Source organism: Pongo abelii, chromosome 9 (genome assembly GCF_028885655.2).
Source record: "Pongo abelii isolate AG06213 chromosome 9, NHGRI_mPonAbe1-v2.0_pri, whole genome shotgun sequence".
Lineage (NCBI taxonomy): Eukaryota > Metazoa > Chordata > Mammalia > Primates > Hominidae > Pongo > Pongo abelii.
This window is the reverse complement of record NC_071994.2, coordinates 126,096,235-126,118,322: the sequence shown is the minus strand read 5'-3', so window position 1 is coordinate 126,118,322 and position 22,088 is coordinate 126,096,235. Positions and strand designations below refer to the sequence as shown.

General features: G+C 40.3%; 1 protein-coding gene across 31 annotated transcripts in view; it reads right to left on the bottom strand.

Moving 5' to 3' along the window:
* JHY (junctional cadherin complex regulator) overlaps positions 1-22,088 on the bottom strand; it is a 76,780-nt gene that overhangs the window by 46,861 nt on the left and 7,831 nt on the right. For all 31 annotated transcript variants that reach the window (XM_054525278.1, XM_054525277.1, XM_054525275.1 and 28 more), the window contains one exon: positions 8,541-9,060. In XM_054525278.1, coding sequence (XP_054381253.1) covers positions 8,541-9,060 — 520 coding nt within the window. The remainder of the gene's footprint in view (positions 1-8,540; positions 9,061-22,088) is intronic.

Sequence of the window (22,088 nt, the reverse complement as noted above, 5' to 3'; positions counted from 1 at the left end):
CAGTGGTGAGATCCACTCACTGCAGCCTCGGCCTCCCGGCTCAAGTGATCCTTCTGTCTCAGCCTCTGGAGTAGCTGGGACTACAGGTGTGCCCCATGATGGCCAGCTAATTTTTGCATTTTTTGGTGGAGACGAGGTTGAGCTAATACGGGCTATGCTGAAAAGCCAGGATTTAATCCATGACTGACTCTCAAATCAGTATTTTGTTTTGGTTTTAGTTTTTCTCCCACAATATTTCATTGTTCCCTAGCAAAAACGTTGCTACCAGGGATGGGGCCAACCAAAGCTCTTCCTCTAGATCTTGCATACTTTTCTCTTTCTTATCCATTCGCGCCTCCACTTGAATGATACGTCCTCAGAGAGACCTCCCCCAAGCACCTGGCTAGACATCCCAGTTTAACCTTTTTTTTTTGAGATGGAGTCTCACTCTGTCACCTAGGCTGGAGTACAGTGGCGAGATCTTGGCTCACTGCAACCTCCACCTCCCAGGTTCAAGCGATTCTCCTGCCTCAGCCTCTTGAGTAGGTGGGATTACAGGCGTGCACCACGAGGCCCAGCTAAGTTTTGTATTTTTAGTATAGACGGGGTTTCACCATGTTGGCCAGGCTGGTCTCCAACTGCTGACTTCAGGTGATCCGCCCGCCCCAGCCTCCCAAAGTGCTGGGATTACAGGCATGAGCCACCATGCCCAACCCCTAGTTTACTTATTAAAGTCATCACTTTATTAAATAAAGGACTTTATTCTCTCTCATTACTTTCTTTTTTTTTTTTTTTTTTGAGACAGAGTTTCGCTCTTGTTGCCCAGGCTGGAGTGCAATGGCGCAATCTCAGCTCACCGCAACCTCCGCCTCCTGGGTTCAAGCGAATCTCCTGCCTCAGCCTCCTGAGTAGCTGGGATTACAGTCATGCACCACCACGCCCAGCTAATTTTGTATTTTTAGTAGAGATAGGGTTTCTCCATGTTGGTCAGGCTGGTCTCGAACTCCTGACCTCACGTGATCTGCCTGCCTTGTCCTCCCAAAGTGCTGGGGTTATAGGAGTGAGCCACCAAGCCCAGTCTCATCACTTTCTTAAATACAGTTTATTCAGTCTCTTTTGAGGTATTATCAGTATCTGAAATTATTTTGTTACATGGTTCTTATCTTTGCCGTATGACTGGAACGTAAACTCCTTCAAGATAGGTGCTCTGCCTGTCTTGTTTTCTGTTAATATCCCAGCATTGAGAAGAGTACCTAATATTTAATACATATTTGGTGCTCAATAAATATCTGTTGGCTGACTGACCTGCTGTCTCAGCAACAGCCACAAAGATGTGTTAATTGAAGGTAGGACTGTGAATTGTTTGTGACTTTATAGTGTCTTGACTATAGACCATTCAATAACCATATCACATTTGTAAACTATCTGTAATTTCTTTCTAAGAAATTACAAGGAAAAAGTCGAATAACATGTATAGAGCATTTCTAACTCTTTTCTGAACCCACACTAAATTTCACCTTCATCAGTCTTTAAAGTAACATTAGAATCAAGATAGAAAGGTAGTTCATTCTTCAAAACACAGTTTCCTTTAATGGTGGATTACAAATGGACTCAAAGTGGAATGAATTTCAGACAAATACTTTAGGCTAGTGAACAAATCATGAATAAAAGTAAGAACTGATTATTTACCAGCAAAGTTACTGCCTGACCGTGATACTTAGGTGCCCTCTAGTGTGTGTTGGTTTTTACATCGGTTCCTCGCTTCACACATCATGTGATTAAGATTTTGTCAGTATTCAAAGGTGATTTTTCCAATGTATTTTAAGGTACAATCAGCAGATCTATGCAAAATGGTAAAAAGACTGCAGAACAATTGACTTTAAAAATCAATAGTTCTACCCTAAGCCATTAATTACAAGCATAAAATGCAATTTAGGGGGTGAGCAATCGGGGATGTGAAGTTATATGGGTTTCTACAACATTTATATTATAAATGTCTCCTCCTATTTTTGTTGCTATTTTTCCATTTTAATTTTAAAAAGTAATACATAAGCATGGTTCAAAATTAAGAGAATTGAAAAGGTACACAGTAAAAAGTTGTGCTCCCGCCCATTCCCCCTCCACCTCTTGCAATTAACTACTTTTGTAGCCTTCCACAATTTCTTATGCATGCCATGAAAATACAATATATATTTTTATTCCTTTCCACTGTTTTTTGATTTGTTTTTTCTTTGGAGACAAGAATCTTACTCTGTCGCCCAGGCTGGAGTGCAGTGGTGCTATCTCGGCTCATGGAAACCCTGCCTCCCGAGCTCAGGCAATTCTCATGGGCTTCCAGAGTAGCTGGGATTACAGGTACCCGTCACGATGCCCAGCTAATTTTTGTATTTTTTAATGGAGACAGTGTTTCACCATGTTGGCCAGGCGGGTCTCAAACTTCTGACCTGAAGTGATCCGCCTGCCTCGGCCTCCCAAAGTGCTGGGATTATAGGCATGAGCCACCACGGCTGGCCCCTCTCCACTTTTAACATGCTGCACCTTGAATTTCTTTCTTAATAAGAAATCCTGGTAAGTTATCCCTCATAGTTCATGGAGAGCGTCCTTATTTTTTTTTAACAGCTGCAGTGTACTCTACTGTATGGATGTACCATAACTTATTTACTCCCCAAATGACAGATATTTGGGTGGTTTCCAATCTTTTGCTATTACAAATAAGGCTGAAATGAACAATTTTGTACAGATGTGATTTCAAAACTGCACACAAATATCTAGGATAAATTCCTAGGTGCAAAATGTGTTGGGTCAAATAAAAATAATGTCAAACACTTTTATACTTACATGTATACCTATATACTTGCTATGGGCCAGTCAGTGATCTTAGCACTCTCTATACATTTATTTATTTATTTATTTATTTATTTAATTTATTTTTTTGAGATGGAGTCTTGCTCTGTGACCCAGGCGGGAGTTCAGTGGCGCAATCTCGGCTCACTGCAACCTCTGCCTCCTGGGTTCAAACGATTCTCCTGCCTCGGCCTCCCGAGTAGCTGGGATTACAGGCACACACCACCATGCTTGGCTAATTTTTGTATTTTTAGTATAGACGGGTTTCACAATGTTGGCCAGACTGGTCACAAACTTCTGACCTCAAATGATCTGCCCGCTTTGGCCTCCCAAAGTGCTGAGTTTACGTGGCCTAACTCATTTATTTAATCTTCTTAATAAGCCTATGAGGAAAGTCCTATTACTGTCCTCATTTTAAAGATGAGGAAACTGAGGCACAGAGAGGTTTAGTAACTTGCAGAGGGTCAGAGAGCTAGCAGGTGGCAGTGCCAACCAACCTGGCTCCAGAGTCCATACTCTTAGCCATTATGTTTTACTTTCTCAAGGAGTATATTTGTGTTTTAAGTAGATATTAACAAATTGTCCTCCGTCCTGGTTATACTAATTTATTCTCTCACCAGCTTGACCGTACTTTTTTGCCCACAGGGTCATTAAACTTATAGAAGTTTGATAGTTTAATTATAGTTGAAAAATGGAATCCCGTTATAGTATTAATTTGCATTTCTCTAATAGGCTGAGCTGGGGTAACCTCTTATACATATAATAGCCATATATACTAACTTTTCTTTGTTAACTTTTATTAACAAGGAAAAATACACAAAAAGTATAAATGAACAATCTGTGAATAAAAAAGGATAATAAAGAAAGCTCTGGAAATTAAGAGTAATGAGAGGAACAATCTGAATTGTTCATTTATACTTTTTTTATGTCCTTGGAATTTGGTATTTTTCTTACTGATTTCTAGGATTTCCTGAAATCTCTACCAAAAAATACAAAAATTAGCCAGGTGTGGTGGTGCGTGCCTGTAATCCCAGCTGCTGTGGAGGCTGAGGCAGGAGAATCGCTTGAACCTGGGAGGCGGAGGCTGCAGTGAGCTGAGATCGCGCCACTGCACTTAGCCTGGGCGACAGAGTGAGACCCTGTCTCAAACCAAAACCAAAACAAAACAAACCAAGAGCCTCCATACTTGGTACCCAAGCTTCCCGTCTCCCACTCACAAATCAACTGAATAATCCTATCAGCCATGGAAAACATCAATGCTCTGTAGATAATGACTTACACAACTCTGACTTTTAGATTTTGACAAAACCTTTGTGTTCTCTGTTCTAGCCCCTTGCTCATCAAAGTGTGTTCCATGGACCAGCAGCCTTGCATCTCCTGGGAACTTGTTAGAAATGCACACTCTGCATCTCACCCCCGACCTACTGGATCACAATCTGTATTTTAACAAGAGCCTAAAGTGGTTCATAAACACTTCAAATTGTGAGAAGCGAAAGATCAGTGGTTCTCAAAGTGTAGGCCTGATAGCAGCAGCAGTATCACATGGGGCCATGCAGAAAATTCAGATCCCTGGGTCCCACCCTATACCTGCTGAATCAGAAATTTGGGGGGGATGAGGTCCATCAAGCTTCTTAAATAAGCCCTCCAGATGATTCTGGTGCACTCTAATGTTTAGGAACCACTGCTCTAGATCGGTGATTCTCAATCTTGGCTAAATACTAGAATCATCTGGGGAGTGTGGCGGACTCCCCATATTTAGAGTGCAGCCCAGATGAGCTGAATTGGAATTTCAGTGGTTCATCCAGGGAATCAATACTTTTTAAATTCTCCAGTTGATTCCAACATGAAACCAAGGCTGAGAACCACTGCTCTAGTCTGGAAAAATGCTCCTCAAACCTGGCTTCACATTAAAAATACTCAAGGAGCTTTATAAAAAACAAAAAAGAAAAACAGATGCTCAGGTTCTCAGAGATTTAAATTGGTCTGAGTGAAGCAAAAAAAAAAATCACTTTTTTTTTTTTTTGAGATGGAGGTTCACTCTTGTTGCCCAGGCTGGAGTGCAATAGTGTGATCTTGGCTCACCGAAACCTCCGCCTCCCCGGGTTCAAGCGATTCTCCTGCCTCAGCCTCCCGAGTAGCTGTGATTACAGGCATGCTCCACCATGCCAGGCTAATTTTGTATTTTTAGTAGAGACAGGGTTTCTCCATGTTGGTCAGGCTGGTCTCGAACTCCCAACTTCAGGTGATCTGCCCGCCTTGGCCTCCCAAAGTGCTGGGATTACAGGCGTGAGCCTCCGCGCCCGGCCAAAAAAATCACTTTTAAAAATTCTCAGGTGATTCTGATATCCAGCCAGGTTTGCAAACTACTGCTCTAGAAATGCCATTCCCCTCATATAAACTTCAAGTTATAATAAAGAGTAGACAGTTTGGAGGTGATGGAAGAGATACATTTTTAATTTCCCTTATGTTTACTCAGCCTTTTCAGTGTATTAGGCTAGTGACTATGAAGATTAAAAATGAGCACAAACCCTAGCTCCTACCCATAGGGAACATATAATCTGTATCGGGAGGAGAGACACACACACTTCTACATATGAATAATGGTTCAAAAAAAAAAAAAACACATCAGTTTATGCTACTGACTAGAATTCACTAAGTTACACATATCATTATGTCACTGTTAGGTCAAACTCATCTCTATTCTTTTTAAAGTAATAGGAAGCCAGGTCAGTGATGCATACCTATAGTCCCAGTCACTCAGGTGTCTGAGGCAGGAGGATCATTTGAGCCCAGGAGTTCAAGGCTGCAGTGTGCGACGATCGAATCTTGCATAGCAACTACACTCCAGCAACACAGCAAGATCCTGTCTCAAAAAAATAATAGGGGCCCGGCGCAGTGGCTCACACTTGTAATCCCAGCACTTTGGGAGGCCGAGGCAGGCAGATCACGAGATCAGGAGATCGAGACCACGGTGAAACCTCGTCTCTACTGAAAATACAAAAAATTAGGCGGATGTGGTGGCGGGTGCCTGTAGTCCCAGCTACTTGGGAGGCTGAGGCAGGAGAATGGAGTGAACCCGAGAGGCGGAGCTTGCAGTGAGCAGAGATCACGCCAATGCACTCCAGCCTGGGCGACAGAGCGAGACTCCGTCTCAAAAAAAAAAAAAAAAAATAGGAGTCATCTCTTAAAAAAATAATAGGAGCAAGAAAAAGTACGTATATATTGGAAAATGGTAAAGGAACAATTTTAAATACAATTAGCCTTTAGATATTTGAACTTGGAGAAAGTGGTGGGAAAAGTCAACGGCCCCTTCAGAGAGTAATATAAGAGCTTAAAGAAAGTTTCCTCCATGGCACAAAGAAAAGAAAATTAAGCTGCAGAATCACTGACAATCAATACACCCTAAAATTGTTTAGTAAATTAACTTATAACTACTAACAAAAATAGCGATTAATAAATCAACAATTAAAGGGTTCATAATAAATATTTTTCCCTTTTATTATTGGAAATATAACTATTTCTTTTGACCTCAGACTAAAAAGAGAGTTTTTGAATGAAGAAAAACCCCAAATGTTCTCCTTCCGGATCAGCTTCTTTTGAGAACACTTTTTAATAATGAAAAATATTGTCCTAGTTTGAGATAAACTACTGGCTATAAACATTTTTCAGGCTGGGCATGGTGGCTCATGCCTGTAATCCCAACACTTTGGGAGTCCAGGGGGGAGGATCATTTGAGCCCAGGAGTTTGAGGTCAGCCTGGGCAACATGATGAGACCCCCATCTCTATAAAGACATTTAAAAACAAATTTAGCTAGATGTGGTGGTGCACGCCTGTGTTCCCAGCTACTCGCTGAGGCTGACGCGGGAGGACTGCTTGAGCCCAGGAGGTTGAGGTTATAGTGAGCTATGATCGTGCCATTGCATTCCAGCTTGGGTGAAAGGCCAGACCCTGTCTCAAAAGAAATTTTTTTTCAGATATTGAACTGTTGAATTTATTTACATTTTTAAACGAGCAATCAAGCGAAATTCAAAATTTCATGTAAGTTTTATGGAAGAAGAGTATATTAGCATCTAAAATTGGGTAAAAATACTAAAAACTGCTTGAATTCACCTAGTTTTTTAAATACTTCAGCTAGATATACTACACCTATTTCATTTAATTATTAGTTACAATGGCAAAGATGTGACATAATTCTTTTTTTGAATTTTATTTATTTTTATTTTTAAATTAAAATATTTTTAGGCCCAAATCTCACCAGACATCATTCTTTTTTTATTTTTATTTATTTATTCTGAGACAGAGTCTCACTCTATCACCCAGGCTGGAGTGCAGTGGTGCCATCTTGGCTCACTGCAAGCTCTGCCTCCTGGATTCAAACGATTCTTGTGCCTCAGCCTCCCGAGTAGCTGGGATTACAGGTGTGCATCACCACACCCGGCTAATTTTTGTGTTTTTGGTATAGATGGGTTGCACCATGTTGGCCAGGCTAGTCTTGAACTCCTGGCCTCAAGTGATCCTCCCACCTCGACCTCCCAAAGTGCTGGGATTACAGGCGTGAACCAACACGCCACCAGACGTAATTCTTTACGACAAATAGAGAGTCTCTGAAGAAAAACCACAAACGTTCATCCACCTCATCTATTTTGTTCCATTAGAAAATGCTTAGAGGTTAGAACAGGTTAGAGTATGTTAAAAAATACCAATTGGGATTTGGAATAGGTCTAAGGGCAACCACATTTAACATAATAACCTCTCCTTTGTATTTGAAAATGACCTCACATTAGCAGGTGATAAATCTCAAGCTCTTTTTCCAATAAGAATCGTGGACTCTACTATTCTAACCCCACTCTTGTCCTGTATCCCTGGACACGCCCATAGGAGGTGGGCGGATAAGATCTTTATGTGCACCTGTGAAATGGAACTAAGTTTACTGGCTCCAAAAGGTTTTGAATCCATCATGTGGGAGAGAATTTACTCTCAAAATGACCTGATGAGGAAGAGAAGGCATTTATTACTGTCCCAATTTTATAAATAAAGAGACTAATGTTTAATCATATCATATCATTTACACAGGACAATAACAAATGATGTGATTTTCAATAGGGTTTATAGAAACATCTGAAGATTGGAAAAAAAAAAACCCACCTTATGTTGTACCCTACCCCCTCCCCAACCACTCAATATGTATACAGAATCTGAGTTGAGAATCGCTTCTGTATGTGAGCTGGGGCATGTTCCATGTTACCCACAATGTGCCGAGGCATTTAACAGGGTTGAAAACCTCTGCTATGGTGGTAACAAAGGTAATCAACACAGGGAATCAAATGCTTAAGTTCTATATTTTATCATTTGGAAAACACAGTTTTAAAAAGTTCTAGATTTCTTTGAATGGAGAATTTTGGATACAATAACTGACATAACAATGGACTTATAATTACTTATAGCAATTATAGCCATTTGGGATATAATAATTGACTTATAGCAATAATCGACTTGTAGCAATTACACTGTAAACCATTGGTGGCTTTTATTTTGGTCATAAGAATTTGTGGAATAAACATAAACATGCAGGGTAGCCTATGGAAGCGTTTGTTTTACCCAGCTAGGTGGCTGCTATGACATCGTCATCCTAAAGGAAGTGATATCTAGACATTTCAAACAAACGCAAATTCTGGTTTAATGTTTCAGAAGACATTTTAAAGTAGCCACTACGTACCTGTTCTGGATGAGATTCCCCTCTTTTTTTATTGTGAAGTTGAAGATAAGAGTCCGTTTTCGGGGTGGGTAATCCCAAAGTGAGCTTGTTTTTTTCCACAAAATGTTGTTTGGACTTCCTCCGCCGAGGGCCACGTGATCCCGGCAGGAAAACCTCGTTATGTGAACTTGAGCTCTTCACGTACTGAGAAAGGCTGCTCGACTTCTCCTCCAGGTCACTGTCGCTCTGCTCTGAAAACGGCTTGCTGCGACAGGCACCATGCTCATAGTTCGGGCTTAAAAATTCACTACCAAGTAAAGAAGCTGCACTCTGTGGAGTCTCTTTCTGCTCGTCTTTTCCCCCGGAGAGTTCCACTGACGTCTCCTGGGAAGGGTAGAGGGGAGCCAAAGGCAGATTTTCTAAAGAGCTGTCCGTGGACTCCGGCAACGCTTCCACAGACAGCAGCTGCCTTTCCTCCTTCTTACTCTTCCAGTTCGGGTCATAGCGGAGGTCTGAATATTTGTCTTCTATTGGTTGTTGCCTGCCCAAAGCAGAAGAGAAATGCCAACTCCTTAGTTAAAATAAATTCACTCATTATAGTCAATCATTTTATTTGAAATCAATCTCTGTCTTTCTCCTATAGTTTTCCTTTTATTATCTGTATGTTAAACACAAATCCCAGCAGGATGCAGTGGCTCTTACCTGTAATCCCAACACTTTGGGAAGCCGAGGCAGGAGGATCACTTGAAGTGAGGAGTTCAAAACCAGCCTGGGCAACACAGCGAGACTCCAATCTTTACAACAAATTTTTTCAAAAAATTAGCTGGGTATGGTGTGGTACCTGTAGTCCCAGCTACTCAGGAGGCTGAGGCGGGAGGATTGCTTGAGCTAAGGAGTTAGAGGCTACAGTGAGCTATAATCACGACACTGCACTCCAGCCTGGGAGACAGCGTGAGACCCTGTCTCTTAAAATTAATTAATTAATTAATAAACATAAAGACAGATCCCAGGCCCAAATTAGACCCACACACTACACATAAGGGCGAAAGGCCTTAATTATCCAAGTTCATTGAAATATGGAATAAAAATGGGGGATAATTAATTTCTAAGTGTCAGAAAGCAACCGAAAAACAAATGTCTATAATGTTAAACCAATAATCACTGTAGTTCAATGAATGCAATTACTTACATACACCAACAATGACTCAGTATTTCAGCTGGTGAAGATAAAACTGTGTTTCACACTTTGGCTGGTAATACATTTCATACACTGACTAACAATGTTCTGGTCAAGGACAAGCCACATATACGACTGAGGTCCTACGATATTGTAATTGAGCTGGAAAATTCCTGTCACCTAGTGACGCTGTAGCCCTTGGAATATCATAGTACAATGTGTTGCTCATATGTTTGTGGTGCTGCTGGTATAAACAAACCTACTGCACTGCCAGTCCTATAAAACTACAGCACATACAATTATATACAGCACATAATCCTTGATAATGATAATCAACAACTATGTTACTGGCTTTTGTATTTACTATATGATATGGTTTGGATCTGTGTCCCCACCCAAATCTCATGTCAAACTGTAATCCCCAGTATTGGAGGTAGGGCCTGGTGGGAGGTGATTAGATTATGGGGACAGAGTTCTCATGAATGGCTTAGCAACATCCACCCTTGGTTCTGAGTAGTGAGTGAGTTATGGTGAGATCTGGTTGTTTAAGAGTGTATAGCAGCTCCCCACCCTCTCTCTTGGTCCTGCTCTGCTGTAAGAGGCCTGCTCCCCCTTTGCCTTTGCCATGATTGTAAGTTTCCTGAGGTTTCCCTAGAAGCCAAGCAGATGCCAGAATCATACTTCCTGTAGAGCCTGTGGAACTGTGAGCCAGTTAAACTTCTTTTTTTAAATAAATTACCCAGTCTCACTCAGGTATTTCTTTGCAGCAATGCAAGAACAGGCTAATACACTATACTATACTTTTTTTTTTTTTTTTTGAGACAAGTCTTGCTCTATCGCTCAGGCTGGAGTGCAGTGGTGTGATCTTGGCTCACTGCAACCTCTGCCTCCCGGTTTCAAGTGATTCTCGTGCCTCAGCCTCCTGAGTACCTGGGATTACAAGTGTGTTTTAACATGTCGGGCTAATTTTTTTTTTTTTTTAATTTTTAGTAGAGACAGGGTTTTGCCATGTTGGCCAGGCTGATCTTGACCTCCTGGCCTCCTGTGATCCACTCGCCTCAGCCTCCCAAAGTTTTGGGATTACAGGCGTAAGCCACCGTGCCCAGCCACTACACTATATTTTTTATCATTATTTTAGAGTGCACTCCTACTTATTTTTTAAAAAGTTAACTGTGAAACAGCCTCAGGCAGGTCCTTCAGGAGGGATTCCAGAAGAAGGCCTTGTTATCCTAGGAGATGACAGCTCCATATGTGTTACCGCCCCTGAAGACCTTCCAGTGAGACACGGTATGGACATGGAAGACAGTGATATTGATGATTCTAACCCCGTGTGGGCCTAGACTAATGTGTGTGTTTGTGTCTCAGTTTTTAACAAAAAAGTAAAAAAAAAAAAATTTAATAGAAAAAAGCTTACTTACAGAATAAAGATACAAAGAATTTTTATACAGCTGTACAATGTATTTGTGTTTTAAGCTGTGTTATTACAAAAGAGTTAAAAAGTAAAAAGAAAATTAAAAGTGTATAAAGTAAAAAAGTTACAGTAGCTAAGGTCAATTTATTAATGAAGAAATATTTTTAAAAATAAATTTAGAGGAGTCTAAGTGTACAGTATTTCTGAAGTACACAGTAGCTTATAGTAATGTCCTAGGCCTTGAAATTCGCTCCCGCTCATGCACTGCCTCACCCGGAGAAACGTACAGTCCTACAACCTCCATTCATGGTGAGTGCCTATATAGGTGTACCATTTAAAAAAACTTTTATGCTGTATTTTTACTGTACCTTTTCTATGTTTAGATGCACAAATACTTACCAATGTATTATAATTCCCTACAGTGTTTAGTATAGTAACACATTGTACAAATTGTGTGTAGTAGGCTGTACTATCTAGGTTTGTGTAAGTGCACTCTATGATGTTCCCACAATGATGAAATCACCTAACCAAAAATTTCTCAGACCATACCCCTGTCATCAGGCAATGCATGACTGTACAGACATCTGGCTGTTTGGAAAGAGAACTGTGAATTGTTGCCTAGACAACATTTGCTTTGGACTACTCCTTTTTGGGGGAAAGCACAGTTTTATCTTGACTGTATACCTATATAGGTTCATTCTTCTTTTCAGTGATTTTGCTTTTCACTTCATTTTGTCTTTGTAGCGTGTATCTAATGTACTACAGAAAGATCCCTGAGGCTTCAAATCAGACCAGATCACGGCTCTGAACTGAAAGGTTCATAGCCTCTTGGCTGTCAGCTATGCACACGAAGCTCAGTCGATAGGTCAGAATGTACTTGACACTGCGGGAGGGGCCTATTTGAATAAAAGGTTAAGCATACGGTCCTGCCTGAGAAAAACGAACTAGCCTATAATCAGTTCATGTGACCCAAAATAAAGTCTCCCTTTTCCCCATGATAATCTCAATTTGTAAAACACCCCCAGTCTTAACCAAAAAAAAAAAAAAGCTGGTAATATGGCATATTTAATGGCCTCTTTGATCTTCAAAAGCTAAATGGGAGAGATTTTCCTTCCTTGAGTACAGTAGATGCAACCCTCTAATCAAAAAGAAAATGTAAATCACCCAGGCTTTTTATGCTATTTGATATTCCCGTTTACAGAGGACATAATTGTATGCTGGGTAAACAAACTAACGGTCCCCCTAATGTTAATTTACTTTTCTTAATGTGGACCCAGGTTTCTTTGATTTTATGTAAAGCAAAAACCGGAGCAAAAAGCCAAAACTGTCACGCCTTGCTGAATTGTCATTTTGAATTTTTTAGTTCACATATTATGATGAGGAACTTCTTGAAATAAGGGGCACCTCCTTTTCCAACAAGAGAAGAGAGATGCTCTTCTTCTTCAGCAAAATGGGAATGGTCCACATTTGTTAGAAAATGGGACGCCCAAAACCTCCCTGCACCGCAGGGTCACCTGCCTCTGGGGCTTTGACGGGGAGGTTTCTCCCAAGTGATGCACTGTCCTAGGAACTCACAGTGTTTCCCGTCCCTGCCTTTCACTTGACCCTTAAGCATCATGGGGCAGGGATATGGGACATGAGTGGTCCAGCAGTGTCTGGCAGGGCACAGACCTGGGCTCAGGTTCTCCATCTGTCACTACCTGTTCTGCATTGGTTGGCAAATCAGTCATCTCTGATTCCGTTTTTCTCATCTACAAATCGCGATAAATTCGATTTGTTTTATTTCTCAGGACTGAATGAGGATCAACATGAGAGAATGTGTCTTAAAGTGCTCTATGTTTGTCCTTACTTAATTTTTCACTGTGGTAATCTTGTCTCCTCACTAGACAAATTCCCAGGCAGTGGGGACTGCAGGTGATCTTTCGTTTCCTAACTTCTGCCCTAGTACGCTGCACTGTGCTATGGACAGAAGAGTCAATAACTACTTCTTGAATAAATAACTCCTTTTCTAAAAATATTCTAGTCAACACAAATACAGCATAAATATTTATTTTTAAAAATCAATAGTAATAAATTAGAATCTAAACATGTAAAGGCTTCTTGCATTAGACCAAATTAGGGAATGATTTTTAGGGCTTATCTTGTACTGAATTAAACAGAAGTTTCAACTGTGGTTGTTTAGGTGGGGAACAAAGCTCAATTATTATCTTCAAGTAAATGCAGATTTTTTTTGTAAAGAAAGGTGCTATTTTCCCATATTAATGCTGTGCTGAAAGAAAAAAACCAAATTTAACTTTCTTAATTCATTTGCTGATTCATTGATTCAGCAGGTATTTATTTATCGAGCCCTTACGAAGCTACAGGAATGGTGGTAGATGGTGAAGCAGTGGACGCACAGCCTAGGAGGGGACACAGACCAGGAAACAGTAATTGACCCTTTGGAGTGATATGTGCTCTGATGAGGAGCACTGGGCCATAGGGACACAGAGGGACATCCAGTCCTATCTTGGGAGGTCAGGGAAAGCCTTCTGGAGGAAGTGCTGGTGTAGCTCAGAGCTAAGGCTGAGAAGGGCAGGAAGTCTATGCCAGGCTGAGGGAACAGCATGTAAAAAGGAGTGGAGGCAGAGACAATGTGGTGCTTTCATAGAACAAATTCTGTGTGGACAAAATGGAGGGTGAGAGGAGGGCAGGTCGAGGAGCACAGCTCAAGGGCAAGCAAAGGTCAGATCTCAAGGGACGTTGCAAACTCTTGAAGCAGCGTGGGCTTAACAAAATTAACCAGAGAGTTAACTAGCAAGCAAAGATTTTAGTAAGATGTAAATACATTTGGACAGCCAAAGTGAGGAGTTTCTGGAAGGGATTATCTACAGAGGCTATGAAGTCCTTTTTGGAAAGCTTAGAACAGGTAATCGTCTACTTTGTACTGTTTAGAGCAGGGCTGGCCACCTCTCACAGTTGACAACACTGGGGATCACTGTTCTGCTACAGGAGTGGGATGTGGAAAGGGAGCACGTGTTACTGTTTGATGATCTAGGGAATGTTTGTCGTGAGTCTTCAGTTTTTTTTCCTTGGAACAATGTTAAGGGAAGTACTATTATTACCCCCATTTAACAGACAAGGAAAGTGAGGCTTAGAGGGCTTATGTACATCTCCCAAGGTCACAGAGCCTGGCAGTCTGCTCTGGATCAGGCTCCTGCACATCATGTTGCATTGTATCCTGCAGCTATTCCCATAGGTGACAGTGAAGAAAGTGGGTTGCAGTGTCTGCCTTATGTGAATCAGCGAATGGATCAGCCAGTCAACAGATAAGCATGGAGCACCTCCCTACATACAGGCAGAATCTTAGGCACAGAAGATACAGCAGCAAGGAAAACAGAAGCAGGCTGCTGGATCTTACCCTTCAATGAGGAGGACAGGCTTTACGCACCAACTGTAATACAGTAATCAACTAATAAATTCGATGTGTAAAGAAATACAGGACGTTATGGGTATTTAAAACAGGAGGATGTGACTTATCATGAAAATATGTTAGCCTCTTATTTCCACATTCAATTGCTAGATGATATCGCAAAGTCCATTCCAACTCCACTGTTCTATGATCCTATGATAGATTCATGAAGGAATCAATAACTGAGTAATGCCCACTATTTTTAAAAATTAGGTAGTCTTCAGTTTAAGGAAATAGATTTCCTGGTTTCCATCTCTGCAGTTATGCTAAGAAAACTGGCGCACTCATACTGGTCATGGTATTTAACCAGCATCAGCTGATAAGGGCATAGTTTCTAGTCATGACTATAGACCTCCTTCCGCCATATGTAATATTGTGGTGCTTTGTTTCTCTGTATGATAATATGGATTATTTTGGTTCTGAGAAATGGTACAGCAGAGCATCTAAGAACAAGGGTCCTAGACTACCTGCATTCATTTCCTGGTGCCACCAGATTATGTGAACGTGGGCAAGTTATTTAACTTCTGTGCTTCAGTTTCCTCATCAATAAAATGGGGATAATAATAGTACTGGCCAGGTGTGGTAGCTCATGCTTGTAGTCCCAGAATTTTGAGAGGTCCAGGCAAGGGGATCACTTGAGGCCAAGAGTTTGAGAGCAGCCTGAGCAACCCAGAGAAACCCCCCGTCTCTACAAAAAACAAAACAAAACCAATCAGCCAGGTACTGTGGCATGCACCTATAGTCCCAGCTACTCAGGAGGCTGGGGCAGGAGGATGGCTTAGCCCAGGAAGTCGAACCTTCAGTGAGCCATGACTGTGCCACTGCACTCCAGCTTGGGCAACACAGCGACAACCTGTAAGTTAAAAAAATAATAATAGTACCTACCTCATAGTGTTATTGAGAGACTATGCAAATTAATATATCTAAATTTGGCCAGGTGCGGTGGCTCACGCCTGTAATCCCAGCACTTTGGGAGGCCGAGGCGGGTGGATCATGAGGTCAGGAGTTTGAGATCAGCATGGCCAACATGGTGAAACTCCGTCTCTACTAAAAATACAAAAATTAGCCGGGCGTGGTGGCACATGCCTGTAATCCCAGCTACTCAGGAGGCTGAGGCAGGAGAATCGCTTGAGCCTGGGAGGCAGAGGGTGCAGTGCGCCGAGATCATGCCATTGCACTCCAGCCTGGGCAACAGAGCAAGACTCTGTCTCAAAAACAAACAAACAAACAAAAAAACCATCTAAATGCATAGAACTGTGTCCCTGGCACACAGTAAGGGTTCCATGAGGACTAGCTGTGGAAGCATGTGTCAGAGAGCTCCAGCACTAGCCTTGCTTGCTGTGTGTCACATTCAGTCCCCGTGACATAACACCGTTGTTGTGTATTATGCTTCTGGTGATGGATCTCAAGGGATTCTTCTCTCCCCAGGGCTTAACTTATTTCCAGGGTACAAAATTGTCTTGTGATACACTAAGTGGTTCCCTAATGGCCTGAAAGAATTAACACCCATCTTTAAAAATCCAGTTTTTAATCACGACTTAGGCACGGTGGAGAATGGCCAAACCACAATTTAGGGAATGGGATTAAGACATGTAAATACTTTCACATGATGAAACATTTTAACAATTGCTGAAAGATGATGAATAAGGTGAAACTCCAAGAATTAAATTATTTTAGACCTCCTGAAAAAGCTGTAATTTCTAGCCTCAGCAAATTTCCTCCATTTTTTTTTTTTTTTTTTTTTGAGACAGAGTCTTACTCTGTTGCCCAGGCTGGAGTGCAGTGGTGCGATCTCAGCTCACTGCAACCTCAGCCGCCTGGGTTCAAGCCAAATTTCCATTCTTAAATGGCTGTAGAAGCAATATCACCCACTACAGAAAAGATTGATGTTTTAAGTGGAACCTGGAAAATACAAAGGGTTTAGAAACATGCCAGACTAAATGAGTTGCTCTGGCTGAGAAAAATGTTTTTGAATCAGAGAAACTCTAAGAATGTGTATATATAAGGGTAGAGCCTGAAGATGTGGCTCTTATAAGAGTTTTAATTATGTTGCACCATTTACACCTGAAAAGACTATCTTAAAACATCCCCTTTCTCCCCTTTCTGGATGGAAAACATACGTGGAGACAAATAGGCGGTTACGTTTTGCAAAATCATGAGCCTGGAAAGCTGTAATACTTCACAGAAACAAATCTAATGGTCAAAATAGAACATGATACTGAAGAACCCCATTGTACTGAGCTTGTGTGCTTGGAAGCTCCATTGTGTTTTGTGGTCCAGGTCAACACTGGGACAAAATGAGTGTGAAGTGCCCTTTCATTAGTCATCATCTGCACACAAAACATGCACCTCTTTTCCTCCCCATTTGATAGAAAGGTTACACAGAAAATGAGTACACAACTCTTTTGTTACTGTGCAGACAGCAGATGCAGGGTCTGCTCTTCAGATGCCTAGGTTAGAAACGGAGGCAGAGAGGAAGGGAGTGGGGGACGGTTTCACATGCATATGCCCTGATATTTGCTGGCTTTAATGGACCATATTTGAGTACTTACTGTGATAACTTCAAACCAAATAAAATAAAGTCTCCATTTAATGAAGAGCCTCATATTCAATATTGTATTCAATCAAAAAATTACTAAAATTAGAGCATGTTTCTAGTACAATTAACATCCTTTGCACTCACAATAAAATATTCAATAACTGGCCATTTTGCCTGTTGAGGAGGTGAATAAAAGCATTGCTATTAATCATTTAGCTGTTATTTATTTGTCACTTCATTTTAAGTAGGCAGTTAAATTGAAACTGCACATGTTATTATTGATTTAGGTTTAATTTAATCCTTTTAAACAGAATAATTATTCCCAATTTATATGCCATTAAATCTTTTATGCATATGAACAGCAAATTCAATTTTTGTTTAAGTGTGAAGTTTTTAATGCTTCTTTAAGGAACTATAAAACTGATCATTGTTTCCAAGGATTTCTGAATTCTATGCTCACCTTAATCTTCTTATCAATAGCTTTTAAGTAAATAAAATGAAATAAATCCGAAAGATTAAAAATTCACTTCTGTAAATATGAAATAAAACAGTTCCACAAATATGCTGAAATGCTTTGTGAAGGTTATTTGCAATCCAGAAAATTTTATTTAATGCAGGCATTTATTTTGCTAAAAATTTAAGCATTTAATAGAAAAAAGGATACTTTAATGAAATGAAGGTCAAAGACTGTCTATAGGAACACACTAAAGAGGCTGGATTGTTATTTAGTGAATTTTATTTATAAAAATACGTAATTTGGATAATTCCAACCAAAGTCCTTTTTTTTTCTTGGATAACAGATTTGTGACTGCAAAATACCAGATATTTCTCCTGGGTTCTTAATAGTACCAGTCTTGATTCAAGAACAATCTGTGAGTTAAATGAAAATTATCTAAAGAAGACATGTTTGTAATTGCACTGTAAAATTCTAGTACCTCACTTCTATTAAGATTATGTCATGTGAAACCAAGGCTGCATCTTCACAAGGGAAATGCTGTATGACACAGTATTTAGAAACATAATTCCTCTCATTCAATGACAGCTTACAGTGCTAATGCCAGACATTTTCCAAGGAAGGCTCCAGTGTTTTTTTCATTCTCCAAAATAATAGCTAAGAAACAGAGACCTAGATTTATAAAATGTGCAGGTGCTTATACTTTCTTTAGGCAGAGTTTCCTCTTCTTCTTCTTCTTCTTTCATGTGGCTTTTTGTTTTTGTTTGTTTTTTTGTTTTTTGAGATGGAGTCTTGCTCTGTCCCCAGGCTGGAGTGCAACGGTGTGATCTTGGCTCACTGCAACTTCCGCCTCTTGGGTTCAAGCGATTCCTGTGCCTAAGCCTCCTGAATAGCTGGGATTACAGGCCAGCTAATTTTTGTATTTTTAGTAGAGACGGGGTTTCACTATGTTGGCCAGGCTGGTCTCGAACTCCTGACCTCAAATGATCCGCCCACCTCAGCCTCCCAAAGTGCTGGGATTATAAACGTAAGCCACCACGTCTGGCCAAGTTTCTTATATTTTAAATGCCAGATTTAGCAGCATTAAAATTGCAAGGCAGCTGTGATATCATAAGAAGGCAATGGAGTGGTCCTGACACCTGGATTCTAGTCCAAGCACTAACCAGCCATGTGAACTTGGGCAAGTCTTTCCACCACTCTAGGTCTTGGGTTCCTCCTCTGTACAATAAATAAAGGCAATGGGCTGACCTTTGAGAGCCCTAACAGCTCTAATAATCCATTACTTTATTAGTTGGATTGGGCCTATCAGGCAAAACCTAGCAATATATGGAAGTGTTGGGAAAATCATTTATTTTTAATTCCATATATTAAAAAATTATATTAAAGTTTTCTATATTTTCAAACTTGTCAGGGAGTAGAAATAAATGAAGAGGCAAAGGTCATGAATTAAAGCATCCCTTTAGTCATTTCGTTACAATCTTCTTGATCCTCTTGATAAACTCACAGCGTTGTAGGTCATTTAAATGTAAATAAATCACACTTTATGAGGTTTTGAACTCACTATGTATGTACTTATTTTAACACAATAATGCATCCCAGTTTTGAAATAACCTAGAAAGGAACTAGTGGTTGTCTCCGGGGGCAACAAGCCTCAGGAGTCACTATGGCGTTAGCATTTCTGGCGGGGACTCAGCCTTTAATAGCTACAATTCATGCCCATGCACACCCTTTACTTCCCTCTATGACTGCTCATCTGTTACAATGGCACCATGCCTGCTCTGAGGAGTGTGTCGGGGTTTAACTAAAGCACAATTTGTGAGTAAATGAATGAACAGAAAACAGAAATGACTAATACCTGCAACAAAAAGTCACTCCTCTGATATAACTATTCCCATGTGATCAGAAATAAATAAATAAACACTAGTAGCCACTCCCAGAATACTGCATGGAAACCTCTAGAACATGGCAGGTAGTGTAATGTATTGGAAGAAGTTGGCAAAACAATGGCCTTAAATTGAAAATCTAATAAAAGGCAACAGAAAACAACGTGGATGAATGTTGCTAGAAATCAGTGGGAATGAAAGTTGACTCCTGAAAGCTCCTAGAATGTTCTCAATAGTCCTAGCATATTAGACCTAACTTCAGATGCTTCTTTAATCTCCTAACCAGTACGAAAAAAATCTCTACACCACCTATGGAGAGACAGTAGTCTCGTCTCAGCCTAAATATTCCCGATGCATTCTACAAAACAGCCTGGGAAATTTGGGGGAAATGAAAATCCTGAGTTTTGGTTTTCCCTAAGTCTTTCTCTACCTGTGGTCTCTTTTGGTTATACAGTGCCACTCTTCAAGCCCTAGAAGTCATCATTCAATACTTCACCTGACTCTCGTATTATTAATCAGAAACAACACACATGAAAGCATCTGAGAGAAACAATTACATACAACAATAAAAATGCAGATTATTGGCCGGGAGTGGTGGCTCACGCCTGTAATCCCAGCACTTTGGGAGGCCGAAGTGAGCAGATCACGAGGTCAGAAGATCAAGACCATGCTGGCTAACACGGTGAAACCCTGTCTCTACTAAAAATACAAAAAATTAGCCAGGTGTGGTGGCACGCGCCTGTAGTCCCAGCTACTCGGGAGGCTGAAGCAGGAGAATCACTTGAACCCAGGAGGCAGAGGTTGTAGTGAGCCAAGACGGCCCCACTGCACTCCAGCCTGGGCAACAATGCGAGACTCTATCTCAAAAAAAAAAAAAAAATGCAGATTATTTTGAGTCCCTTTTTTTTAACTTTCAGACAATTCTGGATACTCAATTTAACTAGTAATTCTTCATGTGCCTATCTCCCTCCTATTAATTTCTAATACAAGGTGGTTTCTTAGGCAGAATATGGGCCCTTTTGTGGAGGCTATGGTCCGAGGTGATCAGAGAAGAAAGCACTGCAGACCTCACTGCATGAAAACATTTGTTTCCCAGGACAAGTGCTGAAGAATAATAGCTGCCATGACCTCCCAGCCCAAAGGAAAATATAATTCATGTCTATCTACTCTGAGGTCACAGTATCCTCTAAAAATGTTTTACTTTCCTAAAGTTTATCATTTCACATGCATATTTACTCTGGCCTCAGTTTAATCTATATTGAAATTGCCATAGTTTTAATTTTTACTAGATAGTGAAATAGAATCCTTTATCAGCTCAATCCTTGATTACCTATCTAAATACTTGTAATTAGTGGCTCAGGCTTTGGTGTTTGGAGAGAGGTCAATTTAATTTCTGGCTCTACTATCTAGAAATTACGTATACCTATACAGCTCTCAGATCTGCAGTTCCTTATCTGCAAAATGGGGATAATAATGCCTATCCAAGAGGCTTTTGTAAGGATAAATGAGATTGTATATATAAAGCAAAGAGTTTTACAAATGGTAGCTAATTATATAAATATTCCTGTTAACAAGACCTTATTAAACACATATAAAGTACTGTATGGCTGCTCTCTGATTTTTTTTTTTTTTTTTTAATATACAAGGTTTCAGAAGTCCCCAGGACTGAAGAGGTTGTTTCTAATGCTCTAGGAATTACACAGATCTCTTTCTTCGTGAGTGCTGAGTGTCATAAGGCCAGTTCTGGAGTGGGGTTTAAGGATTATCACGTGAAGATCCCCTCTCCACTCTTCATTTATTCACTACAGTCAATGCTGCTCCAAATTCCATTAAGTAAAAGGTTTTCTCTCATCCATATACATTGAACTATGGCTTGACTTTGGTCAGATACAAGGGAATAATTGCTTTGAGGAGGTTCTAGTAACATCAAAACACAAGTGTAGGACTCAAGTAATTTGTCAGGCAGCTTTTAAAATTATTGATTATAAAAGCAAGAAGAAAGAAATTTTCCTTGGTTTTAAGGCAAGCTTTGACAGTTTTTTTTTGAACTACAATTCCCAGAATGCCATCTACTTTACAGAAATAAAAGCCTACTTGAATTTCATATTGAGAGTCTGAGATCAATTTCCTTGTCTATTTCATGGCTCATAAACTACTCAGATCCAAGCAACAGTGTGCCTAGGAGAGGCTTCGAAGACTAACATGAGGCAGGGAAAGGGACCAGTAATGAAATGCTTACCTGAATGATATTTTCGAGGCATTATTTGCCCAAATGCTTCAGTTCTGTTTTCCTTTTTATTGGAGAACTGGTTATCCTAATTTCAGTGTATGAAGCACTATATAGACAAACAATGACTAGGGCTATAACCTGTTCTAACCCTAGGGTTTACAGTTAATCATTAAAAATGTCCAAGGCAAATCAATCGGAGGAAAACAGCATTATCTGAGGATCTCTAAATGAGAAAACCAAGGATCTAACCATAATTTTGATTTTTATAAGCATTATTCTTTATTTTGAAATATATTAGATTGTATTTAAACTGTCCTTTGGTAAGAACAAGGGTTAAAGTCAGGTCCCTGAGCACTGGACAAAAGGAGAAAAAAACCCAACAACTGGGGAAATGAGGTCACTTAATGGATCCTTACCTTGGTTTCTT